Below are 11,734 nucleotides of genomic sequence, written 5' to 3'. Positions count from 1 at the left end.
GAATTAGAAAAAATGATTTTTTAATGCGTTAGCCGCAGAAAGAGTGATGACTCCACCGTACAGCAATTGAGACGTAAAGGGAATAAAATCAGCTTTGTCACGAATTCATCCATTAGGTTGCGTATCTTCTCTATTCTTTAACGATTCTACAAAGTGTTGTTTAAAAATGTAACTTTTTTTATTTTTTAAGTTTCTCTTGAGGTGGCGACGCGACGCAGGCTTTTTTTCAAGAACTGAACTTGCCACAACGCCATAATAATTATTTATATTTAACGGGGTTAAGGGAGGAAAGGGAAATGTATCGTGATGCAGGGAAAGATAGAGAAAAATGTTACTTTAGGTACTTCAGTTTATTTCCTAACGAAAAATAAAAAAAATATTGTTTTGTTAGAATCAGTTACTAGAATTAATTAAGCAAGTTGTATCTCATTAGACGCACAAAATATAAGTTTATTTGATTTCTGTCCAAAACACATTATAGAGTTTCTAAAGAAATTTCCATCTACGAAATGAAGTTTAGCCATTTCCTGGACGTCTGCGCTTATACCTTGCGATAACTTATAAGCTCCCTAGAATATAAAAGAAGTGAGTCTTAAATAAGTGTGAAAATATTTTCAGGGCTGCTAGATCCCGATAAAAGAGATATATATTTTATCTTTATCGTTTTTTCAAATCAGTCCAAAATAACCAAGATATTTTAACAATTTTTAACATTTCCGAGTTTTCTTTCTTGTAAATAATATTGACTACTTGATTGTACTAATCATAGACTTAAAATAAAATATAGACTGAGCATCTCATTCATAAATAGCTGGAACATGCGGTCAGACAATGTCTTGTTATTGTTGTATTATTGTTTTAGGTTATAACGAGTGCGACACGAGCGATAGATAGGTTGTCTCTGTCATAACGGTCGTTCCTTGACGACTCTGGCGAGAAACGCAACACTGTCTTTCGTTTCCTAAGTACACCTGAACTCTCTGTATCATAGCCGGGTAATTTTTTTATTTTAATGAAGCTATAATTAAATTAAAAATATATCGTATTTAAACTTTTTTATATTTTATTAAGATATAGGAGAGGTTTTTTTAAATAAAAGTTTAGAAAAAAAACGTCTTAGAGTCCAAAAAGGATAAAAAATAATAAAATACATGTTATAGAAGAAATTTTATAATAGATATTACGTAATTTTTGAAATTATTAAAAAAATATTAATTTTAGTCAAACATTTACAACCCCTAATATTAATCAAAACAGGATCTGCTATTTTACAGATATAATAGAATCGCCGACAGGGAGAGAAAAAAATGTTATGATTGTTGTATTTTTTTTCTGGTTAAGTGATGTCTTATGTAAATTAGAGAAAACATAAATCTGTTCCATTAAAGCAAGGAAGGTGATAGGAAGTGGATAAAATGAAAACTACATTTATTTAACTCGGTACTGTCTTTATTATACCGGGTGCGTCCCAAAAGTGGCTCATCCCCATAATTGTTTTATTTTTTCAAATAAATAAACAAGATTTAGTATGTTAGTATATGACATAAATTAGGATTGATTGACGCATCCAATTGTTTTTGATCACTTCATGTGATTACTATAACTTTTAATTTTTAAATGGCACTCTCGGAATATGTCTACTTTATTCGATAGAAAATGACACTCTGAATAGAATGACATATGAAATGTCATTCTATTCAGAGTATCATTTTTTATCGAATAAAGTAGCAATATACCGAGGGTGCTTTTAAAAATCAAAAGATGTAATCATTTCCGGTGAAACACGAAGAGACCAACAATAATTGAATACGTCAATCAATCCTAATTTATGTCATATACCTACTACCATACAAATATGTTTTTCTATCTGAAAAAAATAAAAAAGTTATAGGGGTGAGCCACTTTTGAGACAAACCCGGTATATTAAAAAATATTGTTTCATAATGTAATATCATTTTAAAATTCTTGTATGTTATTTTAGATTCTGAAGACAATTTTAGAATAAACCGGAATATATTTTTAATAAAAACATTATTAATTATTAACAGGGTTATAATAATTATGATTTTGTTACAAAAACCTTTATATAAATGATTATGTAAAAAAAATATGTAAAAGAAAAATTTATGTAAGAAAAAAAAATTACCTTTTACCAAAATATTATCTAAATAAGCGCCTTTCTACAACAACGCCACTGACTCCCAATGGGTAAATTGAGAGTTGCCTATCGGTCGAAAGTAGTTTCAAGACTTAAATGGATTATATAAGTCAAATTAATATTTTATAATATTTTATAGTTCTTGAACAGAAAAAGTAAATAAAATAAACACTTAAGGACTACAAGCTAAGAAAATGCGTTAACACAGCCGGGGACATAGCGGCAACAAAGCTTTACCGCACACGTGCGACGCGTACTACAAGGTAATAAATGAATGAATAGGCGACCTCGCCTCTAATCGGTGTTGCCATATTGTAAAGAACGTATCCTTCTTAAATAGTATCCGACTTATAATTTAGTAGTATAAGGACTATTTAATAAATCTATGGAATATTAAAACCTACTTTATTAAAATGTAGTATTAATATCTCAATATATGTGTATAACAAGAAAAAAAATATTGATAATATTAAAGACGTGACAACATAGCCTGGATGAGGAAGGCTCGGTCGACTGTACCCAGAAGTAAACATGTGTACAAAAAAGATTGTTTGACCGCGTTTAGATGTAAATAGTGTAGTCTATATTTTATTTTAGGTCTATGGTACTAATGGGTTTCCCTATGTTTCCATATTATCAAGATATGTCCCTCTAGAAAGTATCCGGAAAATAGAAAGCAAAATTACAATTATCGATATATATTTTTAGGACTTGAGTTAAAAAAATTGTAACAAATTATTAATTTTATTTACTTATACAACCTCCATTTAACTCCAAACACTTAACTAAACGTCCAGGTACACCCGAAACTAGGTCCACACCATAATGTTCAGTGGCGGTAGTCCAGGCCTGTAAAACTGAGAGAATCAAATCTTGTTTATTTCGTGGAGCTGCTCGTTCCACTTCAATCTTTATTAGTCCCCATATGTTTTCAATGGGACTAAGGTCTGGTGAAGCTGCTGGCTATGGAATTGTTGCCAAATGGTGTTCTTGCATCCAAGCTGAGTATAGGCAGACGTATAGCATCTTGCATTATCCTGCTGAAAACGCCACCCCTCTGGATATAAAACACGAGCCGTTTCAAGAAGAATATAATATAATAATAGCTCCCGTATATAGCGTTTAACGCCTTGGGTTTAAATTGTTTTTGCGAATCGTACACGATCTTCTTGAAACTGGTCCATGCTTCATATCTATGCCATTTTTTATCCTTTTTATTGACTCATATACTGCACGTTTTCCGAGTTCAGTCAATGCACTAATTTTTTTAACTTTTCGAACACCTCTTCTATACAAATATTCCACCATTTCTCTTTTTTTTTACTTGCGACATTATTTCTCAAATCTTAAGCCGGTTTACAATCAACACTATTTGACAGATGGTGTTGCCATGCGATTTTGGTCATAGCCTACTATCGGCACAACCTACGTGATGGATTACTGTTTTGTCTTAGAGTGTTGCAGAAAAAAAAATACATTAAAATTAGGAAATACTTTCTAGACGGAATTTGAAATTTTTTTCAAAAAATTTCAAATTTTTGAAAAAAAATTTCGCGTAAAAAAACTCATAGACGTGTTTCTGGGTTCGAAATGTACAACCCCTAAAAATATTTGGCACTTATTTGAGTTGGTTAAGTTGGTAGTAACAACACATAAGAAGCTATGTTTAAAAAAAAATGTGCCAGGAACAGTTCAACAAGAATGAGCTAGTTTTTAACTTCTTATAGAGAGGGAAAAACACCTGAAATGCGCCTACGAGTTTTTTGAAAATATATTATTAATTTCAAAAACTGTATTGTTTAATTTAATAAATTGTATGTAAAAATATTATTTTCAGAAGTATTTTCCGAAACGAAAATTGGATTTATATTCAATTTTCATTTAAAAAAAGCATATGGCAATATATGGCAAAATATTTAGAGGAAAGAAAAAAAACAGAAAATGTCCAATGGTTCTCAAAATTGAAGCATAAAATATATTTTTTTTATTTTAAAGTAAAATAACTATTTTGGTCTTATTTGAAAAACGACAAAGAGAAAATATGTTCCTTTTATCGAGATCTAACAGCCCTGAAAATATTTGCACTTATTTTTTAAAACTTCACCCTCTATATATACCCGAAGAAATCTACATTCAATATACCTACTTTTTTTAGAGGACATTCTAGAGGTGGTTTCATAGCTTGAACATAACTTAACCAAGGACCATTGGCATTCAAAAGTTTACAGGTATATGGAATAGGTATTTTATGGTATTTCTCGCAAGAATCTAATGAGCCCTTATCCTTGCATTTCATTATTTGAAATTCTGACTAAAATTTGACAAATTTTTCCTAATTATTCACTTGTAAGTTTACGAAGTTACTAAGAATGGTAATTACCTTAAAGTCTTCAGGAATGTCTTCATTGATGACTACGTCGAAGAAAATCTTATATGTGTTATTTTTTAATTCTATCTTAACATTTTTCAATTGCATTGGTAGTTTTAATCCCTTAGCTTCTGGGCAACCATCGACTAATTGGTAGATGCGATAAGATTGTTTCTGAAACAAATAAAATGCAAACAAAATCAAAATAAGTCAGATGACAACGAAGTCTTTGAATAATTCATATAAGCTTTGTTTTCTTGTTCTTGGTATAGAAAACTTTAAATATAAAACTACATATATACAAGATGTTTAAAAAAAAATGTGCCATCTCTCGTGGGGAGTTTCCTCACGCAAAAATAAGATTTTTTTATGTTAACATAGGTCTGATTCTGCTACAGGGAGTTCCTTTTTTTCGATTTTTTATAATATTCTTTCAAATAATTTTAGTAATTCTAATAAAATTTTGAGGTTGAAAGTGCTGCGCATTTTAATGCTTAAAAAGAGTCTAGGACATATACAGGGTGGTCCGAACTGTATTCCGGAAACTTCGGCAGAATATTCTGTAGATAAAGATAAGCAAAAAAGTTCTTGTATGTCCTAAAGTTCCTTTCGAAGATACAGGGTGTAGAAATTTCATTTTTATTTCAATTTTTTCCAATTAATTTTTGAAGTAACGTCAAGATTTGCATAAAAATTGGTGTTTGGGAGTTTTTTTGACATGAGAAATTTAATTTTGATGTCTAAATGACTCTTATTTGTAGGGGGTGCCACCTATATGTGTTTTGTTTTAAGAATAATAACTTTTCGTCCGTACCTGTATAAATCTACTGAGTAAAAAAATATACATTTCCGTGACTTTCTACGTAAAAAAATATCTCTTGAATGGAAATAATCAATACATGTCATTATTGACATAAAATAAGCGTGTTGAGTAGATAGTTACTTGACTGAAATGATAAATTTGGGAACTTTTGTTTTTTTTTAAATTAATCATATTTTTTTCGAAAAAATGATGATAAAACAGTTTCCGTTGAACTTTTAGTACAAAAACTTTTTAAATTTATGATTTCAGTCCATTAACTATTTAGTCAACATGCTTATATAATTTATGTCAATGATGACAGGAATTGGTAATTTAGATTCCAAATATCTCGAGAACCATTACTCGTAGCGATTTTTACAAAGATACATTTTTTACCTAAAAAACGTCTTAAATATATATTTTTTTACTCAGTACTTTTATACAGGTATGGACGAAAAGTTATTACTCTTCTAACCAGTTAAAAAATATGTAGATGGCGCCCTCTACAAGTAGGAGTCATATTGACATCAAAATCAAATTTCCCGTGTTAAAAAACTCCCAGATACCATTTTTAATCCAAATATTGATCATACTTCAGAAATTATTTGAAAAAAATCGATATAAAATGAAACTTCTACACCCTGTATCTCCTAAACTAAGTATTTTAGGACATACACTTATAAGAACTTTTTTGCTTATTTTTATCTGCAGAATATGTTGCTGAAGTTTCCGGAATACAGTTCAGACCACCCTAATAAATATACATCCGGGTTCATAGCGTCCTTCCGGTACCCAGTTGCCAGCCTTTCCTATGTTTTCAATCCCCTGGATGAATAACCTATTGAACTTGACTGTAATGTGATAGGTAGACGGAGTTGGACCACATCTTATGCTGGATGTCTAGTAGAATACCTACGTCACGAAGTAACATTGGCTTGGGAGAAACTACCACTACCCCAGCGCAGTTATGACATTCACCCTGTTGAAATTGCAAAATTTTTTAGAAAGCTGCGACCATTGAAAATAGTTAGCAATAGTAACCCTTATTAACATACTAAAAGTCCCCATTTGCCCGGTGTGTGCGCCATCAAAAAAAATCGGCCGCCATCTTGAATTTTGGTACTTTTTGGGAAAAAATGTAAATAACTCGAAAACTGTGCATTATAGCGAAAAACTTCAAGAGGTGAAGACTAAATAGAATAAGAAACTCATCAGAATCGATAAAAAATAGTTTATTATCCTAACGCAGTGACGTACAAAAATGTCTGAAAATCGAGCAATTTTTAAAAGGAATCACCGAAATGCAAATTACTAATTTTTAAGCTTATTAACAAATAACATGGATATTTAGCATCAATTCCACTAAAATACAATCCTTGTGACATTTTCAAGAAATATTTATTGGTGGTTTAATAATATTTCAAAATTATAATTTATTGTAAAAGATATCCTTTACTAAATACATGTGTACTAATAATGTCCGAAAGATGCCTCCACCTTGTCCCGGTCGGGGCTATTTGCACTTAAAGCAAGGTCCTTTTGTTACCATTTTGTAAACAATTTGTTTTTAAAAATACAGTGACAGTTTGAAAAATTAGGCTACAGATACTGGTTTATTAGTTTTATTACTGCATTATCGTTACAAAAAAATTCTATTTTTTGCTTCGGCCCGGAGAAAATCGTCCAAACCTCATAGAGTAAGTGACATCGGTAATATGCAGAACAAGATTGGTGACATGAAGTATTCAATCTTATTTGTACATGCTATATCAGGATGTGATACAACCTCGTGCTTGTTTAAAAAAGGTAAACTAGCGACTTTCAAAACGTTGCAAAAAGATCCTCATCTGCGACAAATTACATCCGTTGTTTTAGATCCTGCAGCACAAAAATCTGAGCTAGTCGAAGCTGGAAATACATTCTTATTTTCATTATATGATCGACATAGGCTAGCAAAAGATTTAGATCGGTTGAGGTACCTATTATAAATATACTTCGTCAGGTACTAATAATCTCGTCAGGTACTTAGTAAAAATTTTGATTTAACTACATTACCTCCAACAACTAACGCAGCTAAAAATCATTATTATAGGACCTATTTACAAAAGTAAAGAGGCAACAATCAAACAAAGTGTCAAACGCTGTTTTGTATTGAAAATGAGAAAATGATTTACTGTAATTGCAAATCTGGATGTAATAAACTATATACATGTTTAAAATCCAATATGCTATGTTCAAGCTTGTGTGGTAACTGTAATGGTATTTCTTGGGACAACGAATATCGGTTGATGAAGAACAAATCGAATAAAATTGTATACTTCATTTTTTTTTAAAGATGACAGTTTGAAAAGTTAGGTTACAAGTTGGTAACACATTTTTTTTTTAAAATGGTCATAATTTGAATTATTGTTATTCGCTTTGTAGGGGTATGTTTATAATGTATTTATCATAATGAAAAAATGTTAAGATCGTAGATGATATTTATGTCAAAAAGACATTGGCAAGTACCAGAGAGAAAACTAATAACTAAAGTGAGAGAGACCGATCAACGTTAATTTTTGAAGACTGTGCTGGTAGCGCGGCCTTTGGTGTCTAACACGAACTATGAGCGCATTATCGATATAGTAGGTTGCATTCATACCTATATACTGGCGCCAAAAATTTAAAATTTGTATATTTGAACCGAATCTTAATCTTTCAAGTTTATAATAAGAAATCTTCGTAGTTTTTTTAGATTATTTTGTTGACAACGAAAATGTATTATTAGACTTTAAAGCATTAAAACCTATAAATAAAATACTGTGTAGGAACATAATAATTTATTTAATTCCATACTCCTTGCCATGCTCCAACTCAAGGCTGCAATCTTCAGTATCTTTTTTATCTAACTTGGTTGGGAGTGAACAGGGAAGCACAGTTGGAAGCTCGCACAGAGTATCAGTAGGTATCCCGTAGGTATTCAATGTTTTTGATAGTCTTTATTCTATAACAAGAGCCTAGCAGTTGAAGAAAATAATTTGTATTACTGGAAATAATACCAGGTATAATACCTAGTAGTTCCATAGGTATCAAAAAAGTAAATATAATAAGCAATATACGATTATTATGTGCACTCACTATTACTATTAGGTATGTTAAAATAATTACCGAGATAAAACTTACCCTTAAAGGAAACGTTTTGTCTGGGCCTCAACCACAAAACAAAAATTACGAAAATGCCGAATAATCGTGAAATCTGAAATAATCAATAATGACAATAATCTTCTCTTCTGACAAGCTAAAAGAACAGGCACATTCAGTTAAAAACAATTTATTATTCCGATTTGCTCCGATTATCAACAGATTTTAGTCTATCTATCTCCTTCTAGAACTAAGAAATAGAAAAAGCTACTGACAATCTAATTAATCCTGTCAAATGTTTAACTTGCAAAGTTGAAAACTTCCTTTTTTCACCGCCTAAACGCTATGCGCGTCTGGGATGCGCGGTGACAAAATAAACTTGTCTACGAAATGCCCTATTCCACAAGCCCTCTCACTTTAGTTATTAGTTTCTCTCTGGCAAGTACTTTATTACATTTGATTTACTCCTGCAACTCCCAGTGGACGATATGCCAAGAACGTACAACTTTGACAAACATGTCAATGTAGTATTGAGCAATAAGAAGGATTGGAAGAACGAAACGCTTGCCCAGCAGTTAAAAGACCATACCATAACTTGGTATACTGATGCTTCCAAAACCAATACGGGAACAGGGATCGGAGTGTTTGGGCCGAGAGCTAATTACTCCGAACCAATGGGCACTTACCCTAGCATCCTACAGGCAGAAATCTACGCTATCGAGAGATGCGTACAACTTATCTTAGATAGGAACTATCGGAAACAAGAAATAGCCATCTTATCTGATAGTCAAGCAGCGTTAAAGGCGATCAACTCAGTATCAATCAATTCGAAATTGGTCAAAGAATGCATAGAGAAGCTGAATAAATTAGGCAAAGAAAACAAAGCCCTCCTACACTGGGTGCCTGCTCACCAAGGGATAGAAGGCAATGAAAAAGCAAATAATCTAGCTAGGAAAGGAGCGAACACTCCACTAACTGGACCAGAACCGTTCTGCTTTCCAAGTGGTAACCAACTCAAGGCGAAACTCAAGAACATGGAAGATTCCATCCGCAACCTGGAATGGAAATCTTGCAATGGTCTAGAACACTCTCGAAGAAGTTTCTGAGGGCTTATGATCAAGAAAAATCACAGATCTTCCTGGGTCTGAGTAAGAACAATCTTCGGATTGTCACGAGGTTTTTAACAGGACACTGTCTCCTCAATGAACATCTCAGTAGATTGAAACTAAGAAGAAACGGCAAATGCAGATTCTGTGGGGAAGATGGTGAAACACCAGTACACCTCATCACTGAGTGCGCCGAGACGACAACCATTCGTGCCATGAATTTTGGTACGACTGATATTGGAGATGGAGAACTACCCTCTATAAAACCGTCCCAGATACTGGCTTTTGCCAAAGCCCTGGGACTGTATGATGAGTTATGATTCAAGAAAGGGGGACACAATGGATCTGTAAGGTCGAAGTGATTAACCCCCCTCCCACTCATTCTAAATTCTAAATTCTACATTTGATTTTTTTCTTCCAACCTGTAGCCTAATTTTTCAAACTGTCACTGTATTTTTAAAAACAAGTTGTTTACAAAATGATAACAAAAAACTAAAGAAACTTTAAGTGCAAATAGCCCCGACCGGGACAAAGTGGGGGCTGCTTTCGCACATTATTAGTACACATGTATTTAGTAAAGGATAGCTTTTACAATTTTTGTTAATTTTGAAAATGTCACAAGGATTGTATTTTAGTTGAATTAATGCTAAATATCCATGTTATTTGTTAATAAGCTTAAAAAATTATTAATTTACATTTCGGTGATTCCTTTTAAAAATTGCTCGATTTTCAAAAAACTTTTGTACGTCACTGCGTTAGGATAATAAACTATTTTTTATTGATTCTGATAGAGGTTTTTATTCTCTTTAATTTTTATCTCTTGAAGTTTTTCGCTATAATGCGCCGTTTTCGAGTTATTTACATTTTTTTCATAAAAAGTACCAAAATTCAAGATGGCGGCCGATTTTTTTTGATTTGGTTTAATATGATAATAAGGGTTACTAATGCTAACTATTTTGAATGGTCGCAGCTTTCTAAAAATTTTTGCAAATTCAAAATTATTTGCACTGGCCTACACAGAAAGAGACCGATCATTTGATTCGTAGCATGCCACGAAGAGCTACAGAATATTGAAACTTTTTGGATGTGCAACTCACTAGTGAATTGTTAAGATATCAATTCAATAAATTTACTTATCGTCTTCCATCATTAAACGTTATGATTATTCACAATATATTTAATTATATTTAAATTATAAAAACAAAATTATATTTACCACTTTTCGCTCTGCTGATATAAATTCAATATCAATAAACCTTAACATGTTATATAATATTACAATATTTAGGATTATTTTTGAATCCATAATTGATCCCTGACAAAGTATTTATTCAAAATTGTAACGCAAAATAAATTTAAATGCAAAAATCACTATCATAGATAGTTTATTAAATGATATTTTAAACACGTCAAATTGCATATAGGATTAATGGAAAATAAATTGTTTTTCTATTTAAATAATGAATGCGAAATAAGGATCAGTAAAATTAAATGCATAAAATACATTCAAATTTGTATTGAACAGGGCGGTGGAAATTGGTCTGTTTTATATTTTTTTTCTCTGGCGTGGTGCAAGCACTATTTAAACCTCTGTAAAATGTTTACGTTTATGAATGAGGAAGATGCATATATTTTATTTTTCGCCAGAAACTGTTCAATTTATTAGAATAGATATGTGTAAATGCAAAAAAAAACTTTTTTCTTGGAAGCAGTACCACAATTTTATAAAACGGGCCATTAAAATACTATGGATAACGCAAACGACGCCTCGCGAATTGAAACGATATTCTATTGGTCTGACGTCACCCGCCGTTCTCGTCGACGCGCGATGGCCAGCAGCAGCCAGACGTGTTCCGTTTATGTACGTATTTAGGTGACATTTTTGTTGCTTTTAGCGTTGATTGAAAAGGCTTTTTATGCTTTTTTGTGCAGTATGTGTTGTGTGTTCTGAGAATGTTTTAAGTAATCGCAGATTCCGGGTTTGCAAAAGCACAATCAGATAACTTCCAAAAGTCGATGCTTTTATGTTGGCTGCTTTTATAAATACAAATTCCCAATTTATTGGTGCTGAATTACGAGGAAGAAAACAGAGAGGCATGTAACATTTACTCTTTGTAGTACTGAGGCATATTTAAGTATAAGTAGGTACCTACTGTTACGAACTTTTATATAGTTATAGA

General features: G+C 32.0%; 1 protein-coding gene across 1 annotated transcript; it reads right to left on the bottom strand.

Annotated features, from left to right (window-relative positions):
* Positions 1 to 410: 410 nt before the first annotated feature.
* Positions 411 to 10,859, bottom strand: LOC115878431. The gene is made up of 4 exons (XM_030894940.1): positions 10,771 to 10,859; positions 4,539 to 4,700; positions 4,305 to 4,469; positions 411 to 569 (listed from the first exon to the last, which is right to left on the bottom strand). Exons 1-4 carry the CDS (start codon positions 10,816 to 10,818, stop codon positions 411 to 413), a joined length of 534 nt encoding a protein of 177 aa, XP_030750800.1. The 5' UTR covers positions 10,819 to 10,859.
* Positions 10,860 to 11,734: the final 875 nt, after the last annotated feature.

The sequence above is a fragment of the Sitophilus oryzae genome, unplaced genomic scaffold, assembly GCF_002938485.1.
Source record: "Sitophilus oryzae breed Bouriz unplaced genomic scaffold, Soryzae_2.0 scaffold_1512_pilon_pilon, whole genome shotgun sequence".
NCBI classification, from domain to species: Eukaryota; Metazoa; Arthropoda; class Insecta; order Coleoptera; family Curculionidae; genus Sitophilus; species Sitophilus oryzae.
This window is presented reverse-complemented; position numbering and strand designations above follow the sequence as displayed.

Excerpts from the sequence above, each read along its gene's own strand:
- LOC115878431 (XM_030894940.1), bottom strand. The coding sequence starts at position 10,818 with ATGTTAAGGTTTATTGATATTGAATTTATATCAGCAGAGCGAAAAGTG. Across the intron at positions 4,470-4,538 it reads ACATTCCTGAAGACTTTAAG|TCAGAATTTCAAATAATGAA; the intron begins GTAATTACCATT and ends GTCAAATTTTAG. Across the intron at positions 570-4,304 it reads TAGAATGTCCTCTAAAAAAA|GGAGCTTATAAGTTATCGCA; the intron begins GTAGGTATATTG and ends TTTATATTCTAG.